This window comes from Parathielavia appendiculata, assembly GCF_033297405.1.
Source record: "Parathielavia appendiculata strain CBS 731.68 unplaced genomic scaffold N657scaffold_1, whole genome shotgun sequence".
NCBI classification, from domain to species: Eukaryota; Fungi; Ascomycota; class Sordariomycetes; order Sordariales; family Chaetomiaceae; genus Parathielavia; species Parathielavia appendiculata.
In genome coordinates this window covers 773,015-797,584 of record NW_026944220.1, presented here as the reverse complement: position 1 = coordinate 797,584, position 24,570 = coordinate 773,015, and the positions used below count along the sequence as shown (strand labels likewise).

At 55.1% G+C, this 24,570-nt stretch overlaps 11 protein-coding genes across 11 annotated transcripts; 8 read left to right on the top strand and 3 right to left on the bottom strand.

The window, feature by feature from the left end:
- Positions 1-567: 567 nt before the first annotated feature.
- Positions 568-1,401, top strand: N657DRAFT_652012 (uncharacterized protein; the record flags this gene model as incomplete). Its single annotated transcript, XM_062794252.1, has 3 exons — positions 568-709; positions 781-946; positions 1,032-1,401. 3 exons carry the CDS (start codon positions 568-570, stop codon positions 1,399-1,401), a joined length of 678 nt encoding a protein of 225 aa, XP_062652062.1.
- Positions 1,402-3,515: 2,114 nt separating this feature from the next.
- N657DRAFT_652011 (uncharacterized protein) lies at positions 3,516-4,015 on the top strand (the record flags this gene model as incomplete). The annotated part of the gene is made up of 3 exons (XM_062794251.1): positions 3,516-3,576; positions 3,705-3,922; positions 3,989-4,015. 3 exons carry the CDS (start codon positions 3,516-3,518, stop codon positions 4,013-4,015), a joined length of 306 nt encoding a protein of 101 aa, XP_062652061.1.
- A 564-nt stretch (positions 4,016-4,579) lies between these two features.
- On the top strand, positions 4,580-5,595 carry N657DRAFT_12364 (uncharacterized protein). The gene is made up of 2 exons (XM_062785828.1): positions 4,580-5,355; positions 5,454-5,595. Exon 1 carries the CDS (start codon positions 4,791-4,793, stop codon positions 5,346-5,348), a length of 558 nt encoding a protein of 185 aa, XP_062652060.1. The 5' UTR covers positions 4,580-4,790; the 3' UTR covers positions 5,349-5,355; positions 5,454-5,595.
- Positions 5,596-5,744: 149 nt separating this feature from the next.
- N657DRAFT_563192 (uncharacterized protein) lies at positions 5,745-7,841 on the top strand (the record flags this gene model as incomplete). Its single annotated transcript, XM_062788197.1, has 10 exons — positions 5,745-6,187; positions 6,247-6,323; positions 6,384-6,454; positions 6,517-6,587; positions 6,654-6,728; positions 6,817-7,043; positions 7,099-7,210; positions 7,282-7,409; positions 7,491-7,652; positions 7,759-7,841. 10 exons carry the CDS (start codon positions 5,745-5,747, stop codon positions 7,839-7,841), a joined length of 1,449 nt encoding a protein of 482 aa, XP_062652059.1.
- An 820-nt stretch (positions 7,842-8,661) lies between these two features.
- N657DRAFT_638733 (Phosphoglucomutase, first 3 domain-containing protein) lies at positions 8,662-10,973 on the top strand. Its single transcript, XM_062791651.1, has 5 exons — positions 8,662-8,817; positions 8,946-9,043; positions 9,129-9,332; positions 9,391-10,407; positions 10,476-10,973. The coding sequence occupies exons 1-5, from the start codon at positions 8,765-8,767 to the stop codon at positions 10,766-10,768; spliced, it is 1,665 nt and encodes a 554-aa protein (XP_062652058.1). The 5' UTR covers positions 8,662-8,764; the 3' UTR covers positions 10,769-10,973.
- On the bottom strand, positions 10,944-11,650 carry N657DRAFT_585106 (ribonuclease H-like protein; the record flags this gene model as incomplete). Its single annotated transcript, XM_062789779.1, has 3 exons — positions 11,461-11,650; positions 11,120-11,363; positions 10,944-11,049 (listed from the first exon to the last, which is right to left on the bottom strand). Coding segments are annotated over exons 1-3 (504 nt in total), but the record flags the coding sequence as incomplete, so codon positions are not given.
- A 2,110-nt stretch (positions 11,651-13,760) lies between these two features.
- N657DRAFT_652007 (NAD(P)-binding protein) lies at positions 13,761-15,433 on the top strand (the record flags this gene model as incomplete). Its single annotated transcript, XM_062794250.1, has 2 exons — positions 13,761-14,392; positions 14,452-15,433. The coding sequence occupies 2 exons, from the start codon at positions 13,761-13,763 to the stop codon at positions 15,431-15,433; spliced, it is 1,614 nt and encodes a 537-aa protein (XP_062652056.1).
- A 671-nt stretch (positions 15,434-16,104) lies between these two features.
- Positions 16,105-17,559, top strand: N657DRAFT_629416 (Oxysterol-binding protein; the record flags this gene model as incomplete). The annotated part of the gene is made up of 3 exons (XM_062790883.1): positions 16,105-16,176; positions 16,293-16,612; positions 16,698-17,559. 3 exons carry the CDS (start codon positions 16,105-16,107, stop codon positions 17,557-17,559), a joined length of 1,254 nt encoding a protein of 417 aa, XP_062652055.1.
- On the bottom strand, positions 17,341-19,740 carry N657DRAFT_638728 (cysteine proteinase). Its single transcript, XM_062791650.1, has one exon. It carries the CDS (start codon positions 19,546-19,548, stop codon positions 17,743-17,745), a length of 1,806 nt encoding a protein of 601 aa, XP_062652054.1. The 5' UTR covers positions 19,549-19,740; the 3' UTR covers positions 17,341-17,742.
- A 618-nt stretch (positions 19,741-20,358) lies between these two features.
- On the top strand, positions 20,359-20,723 carry N657DRAFT_695364 (uncharacterized protein; the record flags this gene model as incomplete). The annotated part of the gene is made up of 1 exon (XM_062797313.1): positions 20,359-20,723. A coding segment is annotated over exon 1 (153 nt), but the record flags the coding sequence as incomplete, so codon positions are not given.
- A 304-nt stretch (positions 20,724-21,027) lies between these two features.
- Positions 21,028-21,276, bottom strand: N657DRAFT_638725 (uncharacterized protein). Its single transcript, XM_062791649.1, has one exon. The coding sequence runs from the start codon at positions 21,256-21,258 to the stop codon at positions 21,040-21,042; it is 219 nt and encodes a 72-aa protein (XP_062652052.1). The 5' UTR covers positions 21,259-21,276; the 3' UTR covers positions 21,028-21,039.
- Positions 21,277-24,570: the final 3,294 nt, after the last annotated feature.

Genomic DNA, 24,570 nt, shown 5'->3' with positions numbered 1-24,570 from the left:
CACAAGGCGAAACCACAGGCAACGATGTAATGTGTATTGTGTACAGAGTAAGCTGGTTGGTTGTCTGGGAGAGGATCGGTTCAAGGCACCAAAGCCTAGGTGAGGCACCCCTGCCGTCGATTGCTGTGCTTCTTATTCCTACTGTGGATGTCGGCGGCTTCTTGGAGCTGGTGTTGGACGCGACCGTTGCACTACTGACCCGGAAACATGGAACACTACCGTAAGAATGTCGACAACTGCATGATTTTTGATGAACATCACCGCAAGTCTTAAAATTGCCATGTAGTATAAGTTAAGGTATGCTGAACTGTTTGCGCATCGCTGTCGATGAGCACGGGAACAAGGCAAGGCACACCACGAGCACCAGACTGTATGATTGGCGAGCAAGTACTGTGTTGAACACTGGGCCAGTCTCCGCCGACCAGCTGAGCTCTCAAACTCTTGCATCGCAACAGGCAACCATTAACAATTGGTTTGGTTGTGACGGGACACGGATGTGGACAAGAGAACAGAATGGTTACACCTCTATCGCCAAATCTCAGCCAAGCGACAGCTGGAGTTGGCACGATGGTTTCGCACACCGTAACTGCGCCGGGCCCTCTGGCTTTAACAGAAGCAGAGGCCAATGTCCTAGCCTTGTACGATCAACTGCAACAACTCCAACTCGAGTTTGCCCTCCTCAGATCGCAGCGCGACCATCATGCATCAGGTTAGCAGTACCCCCAAGCCGCAAGGCATCTTGTTGAGGGGCTGATCACTGATGCTCACCCTTCTCGTTAGCTGGCTCCTCTCAACTTGCTGGCGACGATCTGGTGGGCGGCCAGAGCCGACTTCTGGAGGCAAAGGCCACGCTCGCCTTGCACAGTAGTGTTGTAGAAAGCGCCGTGTCACTCCAGCCGACCCTGAACGCGGTCCACCATGCTACTCATGCGTCAGTCGTTGAACGGTACAGAACTCCTCTCCCTGCCTAGCATCTTGCCTCCCAGTGGCAGCCCCGAGGCACGCAGGAGCTGACGATCCGCTCTGTAAAGGGATCTGTTGCCAACCATCGAGCAGCGGGATGTCGTCGCGATCAAGGCAGCCAAATCGTGCTCTGAGCTGCAGACAGCGAGAGGCCGTCTGGCAGAACTTGGGGTTGAGTGCCTTCGAGCCAGCCAACAAAATATCAAGCTCGCGTCAGAGACTCTACTACTTGCTGGGAGAGCTCGCGGTCAAAACCAGCAGGATGTCGGAGGCGGCCGGCTTGGTCGAGACATAGCAACCTTGGAGGGTCAGGTGAAGTCTAGCCATCACAGATGGCGGGTAGTCAAGGGTGCTGCGAGCGCAATTGTGGCTGGAAGCGGCATCGATTGGGTTCGAGAGGAGCGCTTGAGAAACATGGTTCTTGATCCACCAGACTAACAGCAGTCCGTACAAAATAGAAAATGAGAGGCAAGCAAATCTGGTGAGATGGTGAGTTAAGTCAGTGTTTGTTTCATGCTCGAGAGCTGGCCCAGGTATTATTGCGTCACTCAACAGACGCTCGAGGTCCACTCGGAGGCAATGGAAAGCTCTCGAGTCTTGACTCCCTGAATGGTACTGACATTTGCAGCGGTGTGCAATGAGCGCCGACTTTTGGTGCATATGACGAAGGAAACGGCTGGGCTATTGCGAATGTCCTGCGGCCCGAGAAGGCAGCCAAAGCGTCCTTTTGCTTTCGGCTCCTGAGAAATGTAGGGAGCCGACACAAAGAGGGGAACCGTGATTGGGGCTGCTTTTGGTGCGTGTGCCATTTTCGTGCGCATGGTCGGGTGTGATTGAATCATTGATCAACCAAGCCGGACAAGGAGGGAGGTACGGAATGGGGAAGTGCAGCGGTCCCATCCATTTGTATGGGGTACCTGCCGGACAAGCACGTTTGGTGCTCTTGGCCATACTGGCAAGAAGATATGCAGTACCGACCTGTTTGATCTTGTCAACGCGCCCCGGCCACGACCATCGCATCTAAAATATCCTAGAATGTAAAGCGGAGCCAAGTTCTCTTCTCATTGTGCTGCCGGCAAGTCGAGAACACCTTACCATGAACTCCCGAGGACTAGAACGAGCAGAACTCGAGACATCCAAAGGCAGCGCACCTAGGTTGCAGCCCGGGCAACTTTGTTCATACTAGGGTCAACAATGCGTCCAGTCTTGAAAGTGTAGATGGAACCCCAACCCTTATATCAACTGAGTCACCCGGCCTCTTTGAGACCGTCAACGACACGGTCAGTACTGCGTTCACGGTTTTAATGACTTTACTTGAAGCTGGCTCCAAGACAAGAAATATCTTGGCTGAGGTGCAGGAGGCAACACAGCTACAAAGTTGCGTTGACAGCGTGCCGGCAACATCCCATAACGCCTTGGAGCGATAAAGGGGATGGTATTTGAGTCTCCAGCTGGAGAAGGGAGAAAGCCTCTTCATTTCAACAGCTTGGGAGATACCGAGACGCGTTTAATGAGTGAGAGTGCACTCTGGTTGCTCCACAGACAGACCTGAGAGACGCCAGGTACAGGGTACAGCGACGTACCGTCCGACTGTACAAGCGGCACGGGTACTCGATACTTGGAAGTTGGTCTGTGCTGGTGCACGCAGTGGGACTCCGGTGGACATTGGGGTTGGAGTGGTGTGTCGCCCTCACCCAAATTTTAAGGGCAAAAAATCAGCCCGTGCTGCAGCCCTTTTTGTTATGAGGCAGGAAGGAGTGACCCCCGCCCCTCTCCAAATCAGCCGCCCATAGTAAAATACGAGCGAAGGTTCCCCCCTCCCACTCTCTCACTCTCCCTCCTCTTCTCCCATACAAACTGGCACAGCGCACAACCTCTCCTATCCGGTTGACCTCCACATACACACCACCCATTCACAGTGAGTACTTGACTTCTCAGCAAATCTTCGCTTGCTTTCAAGTACTGCCTTCAAGCTTATTGGCGTCGCACCTTTTCCATTGGTCGTGCATCTTCCCCATTTGCACCGCAATCCAAGCTCTCGCTGCCGTCGCCGCTTCAGAGCTTGGGACTTTGACCCGCTGCTCTCCCCACCCAAACAAGCTTGCCTTTTGCGAGCGCATCATCGTCAGCTCCGCCAACACGCCTCCCGCATCTCCAACCTCAAAATTCTGCCGCGATAATCGCTAATCAAGCAAAGCGCTCAACAGATTAACACAACACGTCTCTTACTCCTCCAGCTCTATTAAAAGTACGTATTACGATCGCGTCTTGTCGATTTTGAGTTTCGCATCACATTTCTGCTTGGCCGTCGCATGCAATTCCATTTGCGACTCGGCGACGCCAAGTGACGCGATGCGGGATGCTGTGCAAACCAAAGCCGTGTCGCGCCAATTACTCCTGCCCGCTGTTTTTCACGCAATCTTCAGGACCCTCTGCAGCGCCCGCTTTACCACCCATCTTTTGCCCATTACACTTGACCCAGCAATTCCTTGCCCACGCAACCTTCTGTCAGAAACGATCGCTAACTGTCTTGCAGTCGCGAAAGAATCACCATGCCTAAGGCAGCTAAGGGCAGGTCTGGCAAGGTTGAGAAGGGCAAGCGGGCCAAGAAGGGTGAGCGACATCTTCCCATGCGAATGCTTTGGCCGCCCTCCCAGGCCCAGCGGAACCCTGCAGAGGCGCGTGCCGACGCGTCGCGGATTGCCGGTTGCCAAGACTTGGGAGCTGACCCATTGTCGCAGATCCCAACGCACCCAAGAGGGGCCTCTCCGCCTACATGTTCTTCGCCAACGAGCAGCGCGAGAATGTCCGCGAGGAGAACCCGGGTGTTTCGTTCGGTCAGGTCGGCAAGATCCTGGGCGAGCGTTGGAAGGCTCTGAGCGACAAGCAGCGGGCTCCCTATGAAGCCAAGGCTGCCGCCGACAAGAAGCGGTACGAGGATGAGAAGCAAGCATACAATGTAAGTTGGAAAACCCTTCTGACCAAATTGAAGTGCTCGGCACTCACAATTCGCGAACAGGCCCAGGCCGAGGAAGAGGAAGAGTCCTCCTGATCGCTCTCTTTTATGGCATGGTCATTGCGCCAGGGTTGGGCAGCCGGCCTTGCGAAGTTGATATCCAGCCAAGCAAGGTCCCGTCGTTAGCACGAGCCCTTTCTTTCTCCTTGTATCTTTGGGATGGACGGTGTTGCTTGGGCGCGGCAATGGGCTTTCAGTGCTTATTTATTTTTTTTCCTCCTTTCTGGCATGGGTTGTGCGAGGTTTGCTATGATCAAGGGAAATGGGAGGGCAGGATTCCTTGGGAATGGTTGAGGTTGATCCATTCCAGCGAGCAGCGTAAGGTTCAGCTCGGGCCCTACGACATGTACAACAACGATCTTTACATGTTCAGGCACAGTCGTCGCCATGGCAAGGTGTCATGTCCAACACTCTCAGCCGCCAGTTACATGTAAGCTCTTGGGCCGTTGGCCCCTCCATCCTGCGAGCTCCGGAGCCCCTCATGTGCATGCACAACCTGGCTTTTCCCCTAGGCAGCGCTCTGATATGCAGGGGACGTCTTGGGTTTCGCAGTCCATCCTCGGTTCCACCGTCCAGCCGGCCGGCGTTTTTTCACCCGGGTCCTTTTTTCGGCTGGTGTTCTTGGCTCCGGCCACATACCCCATCGATATCCGCGACCGCCGACCGGACCCTCAATGTCGAGCTGTTTGTCATCCAACAACAGCTATCACTTCAGCCCATCGTGGCCTTGGAATTGCTGGCCGACTTGCCTCCCACAGATGGGCTGTGCCAATGCCAGCGGGTGAATCATTGACCACCATTTCGGCTGTTGATGTGGTTTGTTGGAACCTCTTCTTGGTTTCTCGCATCGCTAACAACGCGCTCAGGAATGGTCGGCAACTGGCACGACTACAGTCCGCTCGCAGTCAGGTTCAGCAACGTTGCGACTTTCGTAGCACCTAGCCCCTCAGAGCCCTTCTTGTTTCCTGTTGAAGCTGCCGGGTTACCTTACCGTACCACACTGCACTCCATTGGGCCCCTCATCTGGGTTCGCTCGGGAGCCATGCATGCTTTTGGCGCATTTGCAGCAGAAACAATTAGCCTAGCTTCGTGGCAGCTTCTGACTCCCCAGCTGCCCCCCCACGGCCGGCCCATGGCTGCATTTTCGATTCGACGCCTTCGGTTGCATGACCTGGTGGTTTCGCATGCATTGCCGAGATGCCCAATGCCTTCTAGCCTTAGTTGCGAGCGTGAGGCTGGGATCATCACTCTTTTCTCAAGACCGACCAGAGCTCTCGACGCTTCCATTGTCGGCCAAGTGGCTGCCACGTTGAGGGAGAAGGCCGCGGGCAACGTCTGCTTATCGATCAGACCAAGATTTGAGCTCTAGTCTCTGGGTACGCTAAGTCTACGTTGCTTTGCTTTGCCTCCCCGTCTGCCCCCTGCACGTTCTCTGCTGAGACGATGAGCCTCCGCCTCTTCGCACAACGCGCAGTTCCAGCCACAAAATCGCAACATTATATCCCTCTCGTGTGCTCACATATCTGAACATCGCTCCTGTCCGCAGCATAACGAATGCGCGCAAGGCAAGCCTGAAAGCGCACCGCATTCTCGGACTACCAGCTGTCGTGGAATTGCCATCAGGCGAATCCTGGCCGATGGCATGACCAAGGTGTTCGTGCTTGGCAATGTGCGAGCACCATCAAGCAACTCATCGTCACTCCCAGTCGGATACGGCATCGCACTTGATTGTTGACTCTCTCCAACACGCCAAACGACATCAAGAATGGAACCTCCTGGACTTATCACTATCCCCGTTGAAACACACCTCCTCCTGGGCTGCTGCCGCGAGGCTGACGAGGCTGAGGTCGTCGCCCGGGGCCTGGACCAGCTCCGAGGGGCACTTTCAGAGTCGCTCCATGGCCATCTCCTTGCCCTGGCCGAGGAGATACGGAATACGAGCAGGTCGCTACGCGGTCTTGCTGACTGCTCTCAGGTGCACCTCACACGCGTCCCTCTCATGACCACGTACCTGAACGTCGTGCTGCCCTGCATCTCCCGGTCTCTAAAAGACATCAAGGCCTACTATGAAGACAAGACATTGCACAGGGAAATACGGTGGCGCAAGATGTACAACAAAATGACCGAGGAGGCGGGCGGTCTTCCATTACCGCAGCGCTTCGTGCTCTACAACCACTTTCTGGCGATGTTGAAGCAGCTACTGACCAGGTATTGATTGCCCCACCGCAGGCAGCTATGCAGTCAAACCCAGCCTAACAGTAGTATAGGTCGCCGACCTTCGACATGAACACGCTTGAGACGCTCCGCACTCGGATCATTACGCTGCGTGAACAGAGAGGAATTCGTAGGCAGTCCGGCTCTTGTCTGCTATGGGTGTCTATGCACTAACATAATTGCTCAACAGCTCCGCCCCCTGCCCAAGCCGGCGCGATGGTCCGCCAGAACCCGATGCCTCTGGCGGTCATACAAGACCACGTTCGTTTCCCAAGCTCACGGACCAGCCCTATGATAGTCCTGCCCGCTGACATGGGCATCAGAGTTCGCATTGGGCAGAGCAGATATTTTCTCTCCCGCTTCCGTCCCGCACAGCACTGAAGCACCTTAAACAGTCAGCGCCCCCTTGACTCGGCCTTGCTCTCTTGCCGAATCAAGCTTCCTAACTGGCATCCGTCAGGTCCAAATCATACGGCCCGTTCTATCCTTGGGGCTATCTAAGCGTACCACAGGACTCAAAGGTTCTCTTTAGGCGGTGAGTCTCTGAAGCAAGCCCACTTGCCTCCCTATGTATGCCCCCCTCACCTCGAAGCGCCAGGGTGTCTGATGGCTCAAGACTGCAGGCCCTTCGACAATGACACGGTCTCGGTTGTGGTCTTCCTCAGTTCTACCGACAAGTGCCCGTATCTCCTAATGAGAACGCTGCAGAACAATACGCCATGGTACTCTTTGTTTGGCGCCCATGAGCTCTGCATTGAGCGAGAAGGAAGCGCGCTGCAGCTGAAGAGGTGGAGTCGCTCGGAGCAGTGTAGCAAACTCTGGGCAGTGTTTTATTTCATGACATGGGAAGGTCAGTGACTGTATCCTGGGGAAGTCGATATCTTCAGCTGACCATAGATGTCTAGAGATGGTGTTGTTCTACTGCACCTTCGTCGCACTGAAAGCCCGCAACCTCCTTACTGTCCAAGTCCACCCCAATGAGTTCAAGCTGCGCAGAGAAAGACGACTTTTTCAGGCGTAGGTATTGCCATCCTCACAATGCCGCATTTGTGCGCATGGTCGCAGGGGCTGACGAGCGAGCCGACCAGCCAAATCGTCGACGACGGCTTTAAACACTCCCTCATCGTGTACGAAGACATACAGACTCGGGGCTTGCGGCTGCACGCTGCAGTGTGGGAGGGCGAACTCAGACAGTGTCCTGTTTGGACCGCCTTCGGTGATATTGCCCGCTCTGCCCCCATTGCGGCCTCGGCAGGTCGCCATCTACTCTCTGTTGGATACTGACGGCAATGCACAGTCACGCATCAGTCCCAGTCACCGAGATGGCTCAGTCGGCGCTCGCGACACCGTGTTTGGCTCAAAGACGTCCAGCTCTATGTGTTTTGCAACACATACCGACAAGAGAACATGCGGCAGAACAAATCTGGTGCGTTCGAGATATACTTTGACAGAGAAGAAGGTAGGTAATCGCTAAGGCCCCCCCGCAGCGAATCGAGTCTGTTGACTAGCATCCCTGCCTCTGCCAGCCCATGGCCGTACGTTGATGCTGACTCCATCGGTCACAGCGGCCAAACGATTCAAGGAACTGTTTTCTGCCAGGGCCGCCTCCTCGGAAACGTCCGACAACGATCCTGAAACCGGTTCTTAGGTGTAGCGCCGCTCTCCGTTCCTCTTCGTAGAGGACTGATTTCCCATTTCCCATCGACGGAGATGCCTTTGGATTCATTGACTGGCCCTAACCTGCCTGACGTATTCGATGTGGATTGTGTGAGAGTGTGAATCTATACTTGGGGTATGTGCTTTCTCTGTAATGCAGACAACGAATACGGTATCACCATGTATCTCTGGCTCCCTCATGTGTACGTTTACTGAGAACCGAGAGAAGTCGTCAGTAAAGGGCCACCAAACACCATGCGTACGCCACTTCGGCCACCAAGGCGCTGCTCTAGGAGCCAAGCTTCCACCAAGGAGCCCAAACCTCGGTGTCCCTTGACGGTTGCCTCCGTCGGCTTCAGATGGAGTCCTGTCTCACTATCCAAAGGTAGGTACCAAGTGTAGCTGAGCGCGGTGGGCGATAATGACACAGCCGGCATGAGCAGCGATGTCAAGGGAGGCAACGTCTGCGGTGCAGACATCTGCAGGTGTCGATTTCCAGTCCCGCCAATAGGAGGCCGAGTCTCACGCAGCACGCCGTGGTTTATCAAGCAGCCTAGGGAAGAGTGGAGATGGCAGCGACACGTTACCGGGATCGAGCAGTGCGATGTGCACTCTCGCTCACCAGGTAGGTACTGTAAATAGCTCCCGGCTTCTACCGGTGCGAGGTGGAGGCGGTAAGTGCATCCATCGCTTTGCAGGAAGTAGGTGGGGTCGAGCGGTCCCAGCTCCTTCTTAGCAGGTTGTTGCCCAAGCTCTCCCCACTACAAATAAAGCAACAGCTTGGTGCGGATAGACGCCTGGTAAGGTATTTCCCTCTTTCACCGTCAATCTCCAACCAAAGCTCACCTGCTCGACTTTGGACCCCTAACGCTTGGTTGACTCGAGAAGCTTGTATTTTATTATTCGAATGATACAATGGATGTCAAAACAATCGACTTCACGCCCTTCACAGACCAAAAGCCGGGCACGTACGTCATGGATGACCCCGCCCCCGCAGCACTCCGCTGGGAAGCTCTCGAAGTTCCCGCGCGGGCTACCTGAGGCCAGACGTATGTGGGAAGCACGCCCTTGCTGACAGTGTCGCTCCGGTGTCCAGGTCTGGTCTGCGCAAGAAGGTCGCGGTTTTCCAGCAGCCGCATTACAGCGAGTCCTTTGTGGCTAGCATCTTGCTGTCCATCCCCGAGGGCGCTGAAGGTGAGCTTGATCATTTAGCAAAGCGTGCCGCGGGCCAGAAAACTAGGCACGGACGACGAGCAGTCGCTGACAGGGTTTTACAAAGGTGCCTTCCTCGTCATTGGCGGCGATGGGCGGTTCTGGAACCCCGAGGTCATCCAGCTGATCGCCAAGATTGGTGCCGCATATGGCGTCAAGAAGCTGTTGATCGGCCAGAATGGTATCCTGTCGACGCCGGCCGCCAGCCACGTCATTCGCAAGCGCAAGGCTACTGGAGGCATTCTTCTGACTGCCAGCCACAACCCGGGCGGTAGGTCCCCCCTCGCCATGCGCTAGCTCATCGCGGCCGCCTAACCACCGGGGAACAGGGCCCAAGAACGACTTCGGCATCAAGTATAACCTCGCAAACGGCGGCCCCGCACCCGAATCGGTGACTAACAAGATATTCGAGACTTCCAAAACGCTCAAGTCGTACAAGATCGCCGACATCCCCGATGTTGACATCGGCACCATCGGCATCAAGACGTACGGAAAGCTGGAGGTGGAGATTGTGGATAGCACGGCCGATTATGTCGAGATGCTCAAGGACATCTTCGACTTTGACCTTATCAAGAAGTTCTTCGTCACCCACCCCGATTTCAAGATCCTCTTTGACGGCATGTCGGGCGTCACGGGGCCGTATGGCAAGGCAATTTTCGAACAGGAGCTCGGGCTCGGCCCCGAGTCGACGCAGAACTGCGAGCCGTCACCCGACTTCAACGATGGCCATCCAGACCCAAACCTCACTTACGCCCACGACCTGGTCGAGGTGGTCGAGAAGAAGCGGATCCCGTTCGGCGCGGCCTCGGATGGCGATGGTGACCGCAACATGATCTACGGTGCTGGCGCCTTCGTCTCGCCCGGCGACAGTCTGGCCATCATCGCGCACCACGCCAAGTTGATCCCATACTTCAACAAGAATGGCGTCTACGGCCTGGCCCGCAGCATGCCCACGTCGGGTGCTGTTGACCTGGTAGCCAAAAAGCAGGGTCTGGACTGCTACGAGGTGCCCACCGGCTGGAAGTTCTTCTGTGCTCTCTTTGATGCGAACAAGCTGTCCATCTGCGGCGAGGAGTCTTTCGGAACCGGCAGCAACCACATCCGGGAGAAGGATGGCCTCTGGGCTATTGTAGCATGGCTCAACATTATTGCCGGTCTGGGCATCGCGAACCCAGGGGTTGCGCCGAGCATCAAGCAGATCCAGAAAGATTTTTGGACTGAGTATGGACGGACCTTCTTCACCCGCTATGATTACGAGAACGTTGATTCCGAAGGCGCCAATAAGGTGGTTGGGGTCCTGAAGGACCTGGTTGCCGATCCGAACTTTGTCGGCAGTAAGGTCGGAGGTGCGTATATCTGCCGCCCTGTCACCGGCTTGACGCCTACTTGTTGCTGACTTGCTCATACCCCCTAGACCGCACTGTGACCAAAGCCGGCAACTTTTCGTACACGGACTTGGATGGCTCCGTGTCGTCCAACCAAGGCCTGTATGCGTGCTTCTCTTCGGGCAGCCGGATCGTCGTCCGACTCTCGGGGACTGGGTCTTCAGGCGCCACCATCCGTCTGTACATCGAGCAACACAGCAGCGATCCTGCGACGTATGACATGGATGCCCAAAACTTCCTCGGGCCCGAAATCAAGATGGCGACGGAGCTCCTGAAGTTCAAAGAGTTTATCGGCCGGGACGAGCCTGACGTCAAGACGTAAGAGGTGTCAAACGAAGTCCGTGGAAGGGAGGCGGGACATGGGAAAATGGAGCGATTGCGAGCCAGCTTCTTGAGTATGATAGCAATCTATTTTTTCCATCTACCACACGTGGGCGCAATACGTATCAAAGCGTGAGACCGGGTGATTAGTGGCCAGGTCACGGCCCGGCGGGTTGGAAAATGGCCAATTTGTAGTACCTGGCTTCCTCGATGCTCTCGAGTATGTCGTCCCTCGCCTTGTGCAGGCCCTTTTTGCGTGGCGTGGCCGATGCAGTTTGCGGACTGTTCGGCGGACGATCAGTTGTTTTTGTCTCGACATTTGGGAAGGGGGGGACAGATGATTGCTACGTACCACCACCTTCGTGCGGCCTCCTTGATGCTGCTGACGTCGAGGATACGATAGTGCAGGTGATCGAGAACCTTCTTGTAGGGTTCCTTTCTGAGAAAGGCCCGGTCGGCATGAACGCTGTTTCCGGCAAGCAGTGCTGCCCCCTTTTCTGGGACATGCCTCTCAATATAGGCCAGAAGACCGTCGGCCGCCTGCTGCGGTGTCACGGTTGACTCGATGACGGCCGCAGTGAGGCCGCTCTCGCCATCTGCGGCCGTCAGCATCTCTGTTAGAAAACGACTCTCTTCCTGCATCCGGCTGGCGGAGGGAGCACGGTGTTTCGGATAGAAGAAGGACACACATACGAACTCGAGCGCACCACTCATCCATCATGGCCATCCTTTCCGGGGTTTGACGCACAACAGTGCCCCACCCGTCATCGAGCAAGGCGAGCTGGCCATCGGTGATGAGACAGAAAATTTCAATGATGGAATCCGTGTCGGGGTTGAGGCCGGTCATCTGGGGAAGATATCAGTATTTACGGGGCATCCGATCGACGATAATTTGAGGAGAAGGGGATGGAACACCTCGCAGTCAATCCAGACCAAAGCATCCTGCCGCTGAGCAGGCCGTGTCTCTGATGACGCCAGTGTGGTGCACATGAAATGAATAGTAACGTCGCTCTTGAGGGTGCCTTTGGGGTCGTCGAGATGCCTGAAAGCGGGAGTATGGATTGGGTGACGCTGAGAACCAAATGTATTCTCCGAGTATTGTCTACTACTGACTGCTGTAGGTTGTTAGGTACATATGTACAGTACATACATACAGTGGGGGGCCAAAAGTATCCGAGCACCCCGCATTTCCCGACCTCCCACATTTTACATCGTCCCTCCTTATCCAACAATAACTTCACACAACCGAATCACAGCGCAAAACTGATAGTATCTGAGTGATGGCCAAGTGCAGGGCTTTAATATTTTGTGTACCAGCCCCTAGCCCTCTTCACGGCGGCCAAGCGGCGTGGCATGCCGTCGATCAGCTTGTCAATCCAATCCTGTTCTACTGCCCACCATGCCGTCCGCAAACACTCGGTAAAGTACTTGATATCCAGCGTGTTCTTCTTTAATTCCCAGAGATCAGGGAACAACTTCCTTAGCTTCCGCTTAAGAGCAGCCCAGACGTGCTCCATCTGGTTTAAATCGGGACTGTGTGCAGGCCATTCGATCCATGAGATTCCCCGTGATTGGAGCCACTCCTCGGTCGACTTACAGACGTGAATCTTTGCGTTATCTTGCTGGAAATGCCGTGTTTCGTCGTAGTGAGGAATGAGACCTTCTTGGAGGGCCTTTTGATACGACCTAGCTGTATACCCCTTCCGAGGAGCATCGTCGTCACGGGCCATAACGATGAGCTCGCTCCGCCCCCCCTTGAAGATCATTCCCCAGACCATGATAGTGATATTCGCCTTCACATGGTTTTGAAGGTTTACGAAACGCTTATCGAACTTCTCAGAAGGGAAACGGAACACCCAGGAGGTCGGGTTGGAGGTGCTATTCTGGCAAGAACACACGTCTGAGACATAGTCTGGAACACTTAGCGGGTAAGAAATCCAGGTCAATTTTAGAACGACAAACCTGCAAGAGTTCCTCAATATTTTCAAGCCAATCGCATGCGAAATTATACCTATCCCTTGCTACCTCCTTGCAAAGGGGTATCCGCTTCATTGCCTTCCACTTGCGCATGTTGTTGGCGCGGAGGCATCGCTTGATCGTAGAATAGGAGACGACCTTGCCTGTAGCGTTCACGAGCGCCTTTTTAGCGAGAGTTCGATTCCGTTTGACAAGCAATATTATATACCGCTTTTCCTTTCGAGTGAGCGCCTGGGGCCGGCCTTTGCGAGGCTTGGATTTGAAGGTGTGGTTTTTGTTCCAGTGTTCAATGGCGTAGTGTACCGTGGACGGAGAGACGCGAAACAAGCCCGCGACGAACCGCTCGCTTTTTCCAGCTGCCACCAGCGGGCACATGGCGGCACGAATCTCGGGCGATAACTCCTGGTTCCGGCTGCGGCTTGCTGTCAGCTGGCCCGCGAATCTTCTAAATTGAGCTTCATTTGGCCGAGTTGTGGAAGGTTGAAGAACCCGTACTGGTCGCGACGCGCTGAGTTCGCGTTTAATTGAGGTGGGGTGCTCGGATACTTTTGGCCCCCCACTGTACCTTGGTGGGGTTCCACTTCTAGCTTCGCTGCCCACTTTGATGTTTACGTCCACTCATGTGCAAAGCCACCGGCATCCTGCAGAAGCCACCGAAGGAAACGTTACTTGCAGTTCTTACATGAGTTCCGTTACGAAACAAATCAGACCTGAATCGAGAGCAACCCAGTCAGGGCTCCCCGTGGGCTTGGGCGGCTGATAGACAGCCTCGTCCACCATGCCGGCCGCACCTGCCTGAGTGCCCCTCCAGGCTACAGGCAGACACATTTACGCCCAAAGAGCATCTTGACATAAATAGGCGGGCACCCTTGGCACCTCAACTTTCCGGCCAGTTTCTTTTTGAATTAGGCATCTCGACTCTCAAGAGGCTTGGTGTTTACAAGTTGCTACGTCCAGACATCTACAGAGGCGACGCACGCAGCCGCAGCAGACCTGGTCCTATGATATCTCCAACCATGTCAGATTCCGCACGGTCAAAAGCGTTCCCGGATGGACCGCGGGTCTTGATCATTGGGGCGGGCTCGCGAGGCCGGACCTATGCCAACACCGTGGCATCGTCAACCAACGGCGTGGTCGTGGCTGTTGCCGAGCCGGACGATTACAAGAGGAACAGGTTCGGTGAGACCAAGATATGGGGCTTCCAGTCGCCACCGCCGGAAGGCGCAGCGTTCGCTGACTGGAAGGACTTCATCTCGTACGAGCGACATCGCCGGGCCCGTGTTAATGCGGGCGACAAGGACGTCCCCCCTGGCGTGGATGCCGTCTTTGTCTGCGTCTTGGATGAGATGCACCGAGAAGTGGTCGAAGCCCTCGCCGGTCTTGGGGGCTTGCACATTATGTGCGAGAAGCCGCTGGCAACCACCTTCCAGGACTGCATCGACATGTACACGGCCCTGCAATCCAACAAAATCCCAGGGGGGCAGCAGGCTGTCTTCTCCATCGGACACGTCCTGCGCTACAGCCCGCACAACATGCTGCTCCGCAAGCTGGTCGTCCAGGACCGCGTCATCGGGGACATTCTGTCTGTTGTGCATACGGAGCCCGTGGGGTGGTGGCACTTTGCCCACAGCTACGTCCGCGGGAACTGGTATGGTCCCTCGTGGGCCTCCTTCCCCCCTCATGAGCGCCGCTGACAGTGTGAGCCAGGCGACGTGAGAGCATTTCGGCTCCCAGCTTGCTCACTAAGAGCTGCCACGACATTGACGTGTTGCTGTGGCTGTTGTGCTCGCCCGCAAATTGCTCGGCCCCGGACTGCCCTCCGCCTCATCTCCCATCCACCGTGACCAGTACCGGCTCGCTTCAGTACTTCAAGCGGAGTCGCAAGCCGGCCGAGGCAGGCGCTGCCACAAACTGCCTCTCATGTCCCGCCGAGAGTGTTTGCAAGTACTCGGCGAAGCGCATCTACGTCGGCAAAGACCTGGCTGGTGTCGAGTCCGGCAACAAGAAATGGCCCGTGAGCATCGTGCTCCCCGACATCGAGTCCTACGGGAGCGAGACCGAGGCAAGAGACGCGATGCTCAAAGAGCTGGCCAAAGACTACGACGCGGAGACGCCGGACTCAGAAGTGGCCCGGCGAAACTGGTTCGGCAGGTGCGTCTACGAAAGCGACAATGATGTGTGCGACGAGCAGGTCGTCACCATGAGTTGGGATGATGACCCGCTGCCGGGGGTCGACGCGGGCAGCAGCCGCAATGCAAAGACGGCTGTCTTCCACATGGTTGCACACACGAAAAAAATCTGCGACCGGTATACCCATCTGTACGGCGTGGACGGCGAGATCTTCGCCGACTCGACCACCATCACGGTCGAGGACTTCAACACGGGTCAGACAACAGTCCTTCGCCCCCCCGTCGAGAGTCACAGCCATGGTGGCGGCGACACTGGCCTGACTCGCCAGTTCATCCTTGCTGTCGACAAGGTCAGGAACCACGGTTGGTCCACCGACAGGGCGCAGAGGGAGCTCATCGGCTGCACCCTGGATGAGGTTCTCCGTAGCCACGCCATGGTCTTCTGCGCGGAGGCAGCGCGGCGCGGCAGGAAGGTGGTCGACTGGGCCGAATGGTGGGCGGCCGAGGTCCAGGCCAAGTCAACAAACACAGGTTCGGATTTGATCCCCTCCCCGAGTTAGCTTGAAGACCAACGGCCGCGACAATGGCCGCGGTTTCAGCGCGTGCTTTGACGTGGAGCGAGTGTTCTTGGGGCAGCGAATTTTCTTAGCCGGCTTCTCAATGATATTTTTCAATGATCTCTCTTCACTGACTCCGACCATGTCCGTGTATGGGCCGTGGATTGACCAGAAGTTTTACCCGTTAGCTATTACCACAGTACCACCAGATGGGCGATGCCGGGTCTCTTGACGCCCAAAAACCGTCGTCAGCTTCAGGAATTAGAAGGCTTGGCGGTGGCAGCAGTGATGGGCCACCCAGGGGCCCAACCTGGCTGGAATGAAAGCCAAGCCGATGGCGTCAACCCCGCCATTCACCAGGGATCACCCATATCCGCTTTCCAACCGCATTGCCCTTGTCACACTGCCACAGCTTGAGAGCAAGTTTCCAACAACAACGTCAGCAATATCGGTTTTCCAGAAAACCTGCTTCCCAGCCTCCCGCAGCCGAATCGGGCGTATTGGTTCCAAATTTGATAAACCACAATCCTTCAGTAACACGCCTAGACCGACCGATCCCCATCCTCACGAGCTTTCCGAGTGTCCTAAACTCGCATTGTGAATCGACTCGGTGTTCAACAACCGAAGACAGCCACGCGACCTCATTGACTTGTACAGCCCGAGCTGCGACGACCATGGAATCCGCACCCTCCACGACGCAGCAATCCGGCGGCGCAGGGGGGGCCGGTTGGGGTGCCTTTCTCAAGGTTCGCGGCACCATATAGCCCTTTCCCCATAAATCTCGGTTTGCTCCGACGCTGCACGCCGCTTTGAGACACGAGGATGTTCGCCGTGCATGACTGACTCGCAATGTCCGATCTAGTCAATTGCATCCTTCAACGGCGATCTTTCCACTCTCACCGCACCGCCCTTCATTCTCTCGTCAACCAGCCTGACCGAGTTCAGCTCGTACTGGTGCGAGCACCCTTCCATCTTCGCCGCCCCGGCCCAGGAACCAGACGCCGCCAAGAGAGCACTCCTTGTTCTGAAGTGGTTCTTGACCACCCTGAAGCAACAGTATGCCAGCCGGAGTGAGCAATACGGCAACGAGAAGAAGCCGCTCAACCCATTTCTGGGCGAGCTGTTTTTGGGCAGGTGGGAGGACGACGCTGGCACAACCGAGTTGATCAGCGAGCAGGTCAGGTTAGTTCTCCCACTTAACCGCAGCCACTGCCGGCGCACTTCAGTGCCTCGCTGACTTCGAGACATCTTGCTTGCCTCGTGATAGCCACCATCCGCCGGCGACCGCATACAACATCACCAACCTTCCCAGCGGCGTCCGATTGGAAGGCTACAATGCCCAGAAGGCGTCATTTTCCAAGACCATCAATATCAAGCAGATTGGACATGCCGTGCTCACGGTTTCCGCGCCGTCGGCCGCAGAGCCGGACACGTACTTAATCACTCTGCCGTCTCTTCACATTGAGGGTCTCATCTTCGGCTCGCCTTTCATCGAACTCGAGGGTAGTTCCTACATCACCTCGTCCACTGGCTTCACGGCCAAGATCGACTACAGCGGGAAAGGCTGGCTGTCGGGCAAAAAGAACTCCTTCACGGCCGTTCTGTACCCTACCGGGAAGGAGAAGGACATTCTCTTTAACGTCTCGGGTCAGTGGACCAAGTCCTTCGAAATCCACTCGGGTCCTGCCAAGCACAATAGCAAAGATAATCTCGTTGAGAGCTGGAATCCCTTGCCGCTCAGCGAACTCATCGTTGCCCCTTTGGAGAAGCAGCACCCGCTGGAATCGAGGAGGGCGTGGGCCAAGGTGGCGGCCGCGATTGCTAAAGGCGATCTTGACACAGTTAGCACTGAGAAGGGAAAGATAGAGAATGCCCAGCGAGAGATGCGGGCCAAAGAGAAGGCCGAGGGACGCACATGGTCACGACGCTATTTCACCGCTCAGCACGATGGTGCGGATTGGGTCCTGACAAAACTGGGGGCCGCAGTTGGCCTGCCAGAGAACGGTGATGCCGACAAGACGGGCGGTCTCTGGAGGTTTGACTTGGCCAAGGCCGATGCGGCACGCAGGGAAACTCCGCCAAGCGAGGAAGAAGCGAGGAAATTGGCGAGCGAGTTGCTGGGACAGTGATACTCTTGTCCCGTGTATGGGGAATGCAGCCTTCCGCCGCAATGGGGCGATACCATGCGTTCCAAGTTTTGAATAGCGGCCCCGCCGGCTCAACAAGTCGATGATGTGTCTCAGCTCAGAGTCATGTTGTAAGTACGCCTACAATACCGTCCAGATCCGTATGCCTATAACCGGCCTACCCACTCAATGAAGTCTTTCCATTTCGTAGAACAACATGTACACGTCCCGTTGCATGCTTAGCACGTCGCGCGTGCTGGCTTCCTTGACTTTGTCGTCACTGATCCGCCACCAACGGGCCTGCTGTTTCCGCTGCTTGGGCTTCGCGGCCGGCGCCGGTCGAGCCAATGGCGACCCGCCCTTGCCAGCGACAGCATTGAGTGCGGCGGAGTCTCTGCCCCGAGGCACACCAGCCGGGACAGGACATTGCGAAGACCCCGACTTCTCCCCACCAGATGTGCCGTTGCACAACGAGCTACGAGAGCTCCCTGCCGGAGCTTCGGCCCGGCGAAGGGAAGCCGGGGATAGGCCGAATTTGGATTCGTCGGTTAGCGGCTCTGGGGTTAGGGACATGCTGCAGGAAGACTTTCCCAGTCCATCGCCGTGGGCCGGAATTCGCGGTGTCGAAGCTGGACTGGCCGTCCTGCTGTACACCCCCGAGGCCTGGAATGTGCTGGGGTTGGAAAAGGGCGGGTAGACGTTCTGTCGCCGGAAGGACTCGTAATGCCCGCTGTTGTGGCTTCCTTTGTGCGTCACGACGCTGAGAAGCTTGTACTTTTGTTGCCGGAGCAGCCCGCCGAGCGGCAGCTCTTCTGGAAACGCGACCTTGGCCGAGTTTTTCAATGACGAGTGGCTGGCGTCAAATATCGACCTCGACAAATGAATGGCCAGAATTTTGGGAAATTTGGTCATGGCAATGTGACGGGCTATTCTGCGCTTGGGCGCATAGCGCAGGTCTGGGAGCTGGACGTCTTCTGGCGGTTTCTCCGGGTCCGTGGCAATGGTGAGTCGAAGCTTTGCCACAGCTGCCTCGGTTTCGGCCCTTGCGGCCTCCGACGCCGCTCGAACCCTCGTCGACTCGAAGTGAGCCAGTGCGTGCAGGAGACGGCACTTCTCGCACTTGAAGTCATCAATAATTTCGGTTTTGAACATGCCGTCGAAGCATGCGCCTAAGGTTGTCGATGAGACGAGTGGCACATTGAGCGTGAGGGTGCAGAAATTCGATGCTGTGGGTCTTGGTCTGAAACCGCACGTTAAGCACTCAATCTGTGATTCGAACCTACCCTCCAGGGGGAAACCTTCCTCCTCTTCCACACAATGATCCTTCTCGCTATCCATGTCCTTGGCGGCGACTGCCTCTGCCTCTGATTTCCCGTCATCACCGAGGGCGACTATGCGTCTGACAAACTGCCGGGCCCGGCATCCGGCATGGTACTCATCGCAAAGCCTCTCAGCAACCACCTGCAGGAATTCCTGAGCATCCTGCTGCTGCCGGCTAATGCGCTGCCCAAACGCCACCTCGAGCGCTCTCACAAACGGCAGGGCCGATATTGTCTTCCTATATATGGGCCGCTCGTTCAAGGCGTCCAGGATCTCCTTCAAGCTCTTAGTGACAAAGCCTCTTTGTAAGCCCTCCAGTTTCCATTCCGGTATGTCCTTGCGGAAGCGTTCATCTCTCGCCATTGCCCCGGCGGGGACGGGCTGTGCATAGACGGACTCGTCATCGAGACTACGGCGATGCGTCTCCCGTATCAGGTAGAGTCGAAGGTCTCCCAGACCCGCGAGCGCCTGGAGAACCGAGTTGATGAAACAGTCGTTTGCAGGATTGGAGAGGCCTACGACGCCCTTGTTACGGTTCGAAAAGGTGCCCCTAGAGGAGCTCGAGTCGTCGTTGTCGAGGAAGTAGGTCGGGCCAAAGACGTAAATCAATGTGATCGCTGCAAGCGAGGCACCGGCAGCGTATGTAACGACCCGGAGGGTCTTGTCGGGCATCATCTGGGTGGGCGAAGATCGGGTGCCGCTTCGGTGGATGAGTTGCGTTGGCGGAAAGACACACAGCGGGTTATGGGTGTAGATCACGCCAGTAATGGGGTCGGCAGTGGGGCTGCAGTAGACCTAAATTGGCTCACATCGACGTGGCCGGAATTGCCACTGAGTAGCTGTGCCGATGGTGATGCAACAGTGAATTGGAAAAGAGAAAGTTGCCGAAAATCCCGACTGCAGGCATCGGTGCTGGCCGGGCCCACAGGCCTTGGCCGCTCGGGATTCCGCCGGAATGCCGTTTCCGGCCTTGGCATCATCTGTGAGCCGGATGTCGCTGTGTACATCCGTACCGGGATGAAAGCGGATGATGAGAACTCCCTAAGAGAGATCATGTTGAGACTTATACTATGCTCCTTCTGAATCCAGCTGGAATCTGGATCTACGATTATTATGGCATTCTTTCAGTCCTAGGCTGTGGTGGCATCTGCCACTTTCCTACTGTCTCAGAAACAAGAACGTCTTCAACCCCATTTTCAACTCTGGTCCATTCCTTGGCTTTTCGACTGTGACGTGGGAGTCGAGGATGAAGATGAAGAAATACGTGTAGGCTGTTGGACCAACCTCTCGTGTGCTTTGGCCAATTGCGATTCGATGTAAATGTTTCTTTTTCGTAACGACTCAGAAGCCCGCAAAGATCTGGTTCGCGATGGTTTCTACGTGATGACTTCCGGTAGTGCCGGACAAGAACAACTGATCCCCATATCCTCCCAAATCAACTAACAAGCAATCACTAGTCTACCTCCTCAAAGGGACACCAGAGACACTGTAATAAGGATGGCACCAGGCGACACTCTCCCGGCCTTCCTTACCAATCCTCTCCTCTTGACCCTGCCTTTGACTAGGACATTCTCGACACGCACCTAATATACGATTATGATGCCCAGGACAGCAACGGCAACCCGGAGAAGTGGCGTTACGAGCTATGGTGCTTCTCCTCTGACTGAGTAGTCTACGCTATCCATGGCGGACTCATGGCTGGCCGCATGAACTACCAACGTACAACTTACCAATGCATCCATCCTGGCGAGCTCTGGCAGATCAACTGGCTCGAAGAGACTGCTACCGTTGTCTCCGTCTACGACATCAGGGAGAAAAGAATGAAGACTATGATCTCCTTCTCAGAGAGTTAATAGAAGAGCTCAAAGGAGGCCCTGGGGGACAAGAGGAAGTAGGAGGATCTGAAGAGGTAGAGAGGTCTGGCCGGGGTTGGCAAGCAGACGTCGCGGTTCATATTGAGTGAGCAGGCCCATTGTCACAGGTGGGCGCAACTGACCACTGCGTGACACCCTCAAAAGAGGGACCGTGGTTCGAACTGTCCAGTCGAACCAGGAGTTGCGCACATGAACCTCACACTGTCACTACCCGTGACACCCATGTTGTCGAGGCATTCAAGGGGAAGGGGAACTTGGAGCCGATTGATGTAAGGTGACACACACAAGCTCACCAAGGAAGATGCACCGAATCCTCAACAAGCAGCAGGCAAGACGACTGTATTGTGCGTGCACCCCTAACCAACTGACTGATCCTTGAGAGAGGGAAGTTCCAAGTTCCAATCTGAGTCTCCTGCTCTCCAGATATCCTCTCTCTGCTGCGAGTCATGTCGCTGCGCCATGAAATCCACAGTGTCTCGCCCGCCAATTGCCCAAGTGTAGGGCTCATGGTGGGGGCCCTGACAATTGACGAGATGGATGGGCCCCTCTGAGTACTCGTCGTAGTTTGGAAAATGACTTACGTATCAGGTAGAGTTCAATTAGCTGCTGAAACTCGGGTTCTATTCAGTGATGAAGGGATAAAGGGTCAAAAGCATAAACAATACTATACGATGAGGGTCCATGGCTGAGACCCCCTGAGGCCCTAAAGAGAGAGAGAGTACTTAAGCAAGTGGTTGCGCAGCAATGCAACGATCGGTTCATTGGCGGATCTTTTGGTCTATTTGGCACAGGGCTTTACTGCGCAGCCTCTGACAGTCCGAAAGGCTCTATATACCCCATATAAATTTAACGAGACTCTCCACGTGTAGCGACACCCTTATGCTCTTCTAACTGCTGCAGCTCAACACTTTTAAGCTTAATTTAACTGAATTTGGGAGCTAAATTGCCGGAAATTGCGGCGGAATGAGGAACTATCATCAGTCGCTCATATAGCTATTTGCTGCGCTGTAACTGACGATAAAACCTACTAGGCTATAGCAGGTGTGTTTGACGTCTCCATCGGCGTTGTACAAGACTATATTCCATGCTGGGAAACTCAATAGAGCTTTGATTTGAATGTTTGAAAAGGCCGTCCTCAGGGACTTTCATAATCAGAGAAGCGGTATATCCTAACTCTTTTAAAAGAGAAACTGAAATATCATTATTATTATTCCTACACAGCTATACCCTAGGGCTCGCCGGACCCTCTACCACTGATTACAAAGGAAAACCATGCCTGCAAGGCTGGACTAAAAACCTCTGTCTCCCCTATCCTATACCAGTCTGAAGTCTTGAATCCACCCGCTACAGCGGAAAAAAGGCGCAGATGGCTAACTAGGCCATCGAACTAGCCTTGTTTTAGCTGTGCAGCTAGTCTATACTCTAGGCGCCTCCCAGAACATAGTACCCACCTAATCACCTCCCTTGCAAGCCTTCTCTCTTTGGTTCCCCAACCGTTGAGAGCCCTATATAGGTCTCTCTATGAGCAAATCTCTGTAGCCGGCCAGGTCCTTGGCTTCGGTGGTTGGCGGCACCACATAGCTAAGTGTTCCACTGTTTTCCTGCCACGGCCGCATTCGCAGTAGGGAGTAGGTATTCGAGGGACCTTGGCCCGGAAAGGAGGTCCTTAAGGCCTATAGCCCCAGTTCGGGCCTGAGTTAGTAAGGAGCTCTCGGCCTTTGTAAGGCCCTCATGTCTTTCTAGTGCCCTTTTGTCAATTTTGGCCGGTGGTCGGCCGGTTGTACGGTGGGTGGGGCGTGGTTCTGGGCCCTATATCGTTGTAGTCGATTGGTGGCCTTCTGGGCCCACCTAACCTTCCAGGCCTTGTTGAGCCTCTGTGGAATTCTTGCTTTGACTCTCCAGGCGTAATGGCCTCTGTAGCTTCTTCTATTGCTAGAGATTGCGTTGGCCTTCTGGCTCTTTGTAGTCGTTGGAAGCGGTTGCGGATACTGTTGCAGGGCTCCTCAACTAGCAGGCAAGGAGGCCGGTATCTTGGAAGAGGCATTATTACAGGCCCAGTTGCAGGCCTAGTTGCAGGCCTTGTTGTCAGCTGGGAAGGCTGAGGAGTCGGGAGAGTAGGCTTCTGGAGCCCGTCTTCGAAGTCGGCTAGCCTCTTGTTGAGATAAAGGTCAAGTGGAGGAACCCACCTTCGGCCTCATGGTGTCGGGTTGGGGTGGCCTTGTAGGCTCCGGCCACTATCCGTAAGCTCATATTCTGAGCCTTCTTGAGCTCTTTTGCAATGCCGTGTGGCTGGCCTCAAAAAGGGGTAGGCCGGTGGAAGCTTGAACCTCCGTAGGCTAGGGGCACTTCGAATGCACTTGGTCTAGACCTCCCTAGCCTTGGCCAGGGCTGGGCCCTAGGTCTTAGCAGCTATTCTAGATAGTGCAAAGTCCTGTGTTTCTCAGCTTTCGTTCGACAGCTTCCCGGTGGGCCTTCCAATCTAGCCTCCAATCTAGCCAGACTCCAAGGAACCGGCTAAAAGGTTTAGGCTATATAGCGTCGAAGCCTTGGCCTTCTAGGTGGGCCAGGTTGACTGGGTTTGGCCATTGCCTGCGGCCTTTGTTGAAGTGGATCAGCTCGCTCATTTCCCCGGCAAAGACCATCCCTCTAGACTCGCCCCACTGTAGGCAGGTTTTCCAGGCCTCTTCTGGTTGCCGGCAATTGGCCAGAGGCCTTCGGCCAAAGGGCTAGGAGGTTGGTATCGTCTGAAAAGCCCACTATAGCTATTCCTGAATGCTTCTCCTTCAACGCCCCATATAGGGAAGTGATATAAATGATGAAGAGAAGATCGGGGATTAGTATGGAGCCCTGTAGGACCCAGCCTTGACTGGTATACGCTCTGTGGCTTGGCCGTCGAAGTGGAGCGTAGCCGTTCTATCTTCAAGCCAGGCCTTAGCCTATCGCACTAGCCACCTAGGGAAGCCGCAGACCCGGAGGGTATCTAGTAGCCTTATATGGTTGACTGTATCGAAGGCTCCAGATATATCTAGCTGTATCAGGGAGGTGGTTGCTCCCTATCTCCAAGCCTCCTGGGTCTGAGTAACCACTAGCCGTGCAGCTAGTAGGCCGTTCCACTTCGCAGCCTCTGCTACCCTCCTAGCAATCATAGCCTCCAGTACCTTCCCTAAGGTAGGTAGGAGAGCTATAGGTCTGTAGCCTTTGGCAGTTCTGTACGTAGCTGTGGATTTCCCTGGCTGCATTAGAATTACTATTTTGGCCCTCTTGAATATTGGGGAACACCACTGTAGTTCTAGGCACCTGGTCTAGAGCTCTGCCAGGATCTAGAATAGTGGCCTTCCACAGGCCTTTATCAGGCCTGTAGGTATAAGGTCTTCCCCTGAAGCCTTCCAGGGATGAGTTTTGAGAGGGCTCTAGCTATATCCTTAATAGTAACCTCTTTCCGAACCTCGAACTGTGGTTGGTCAAAGGCTTGATCGGAGGTAGTATCAAGGGTATGGCTTAAGATGAAATTGGAATATTGCTAAAAGAGCTCTAGTTAACGTGGTCCACCATCGAGCGGGACACCCCATCGACCGGGACACTTTCTCCTTCACTATAACCACCCAACTTCAAGACGCGTTTTCTCTACCACAACAATGTCCGAGAGCTTCCCAGAAAACCGAGTTCTTCTCGCGATCAATGCGATACGATAAACACCGGGGTTGAGTATCCGACGCGCTGCAGAGATATACAACATCCCCAAGTCGACAATTGCTGCGAGATTGAAGCGCCGGGCTGCAAAGTCCGACAGCTGCAACGGCCGTTCGAATTTGACGAAGAT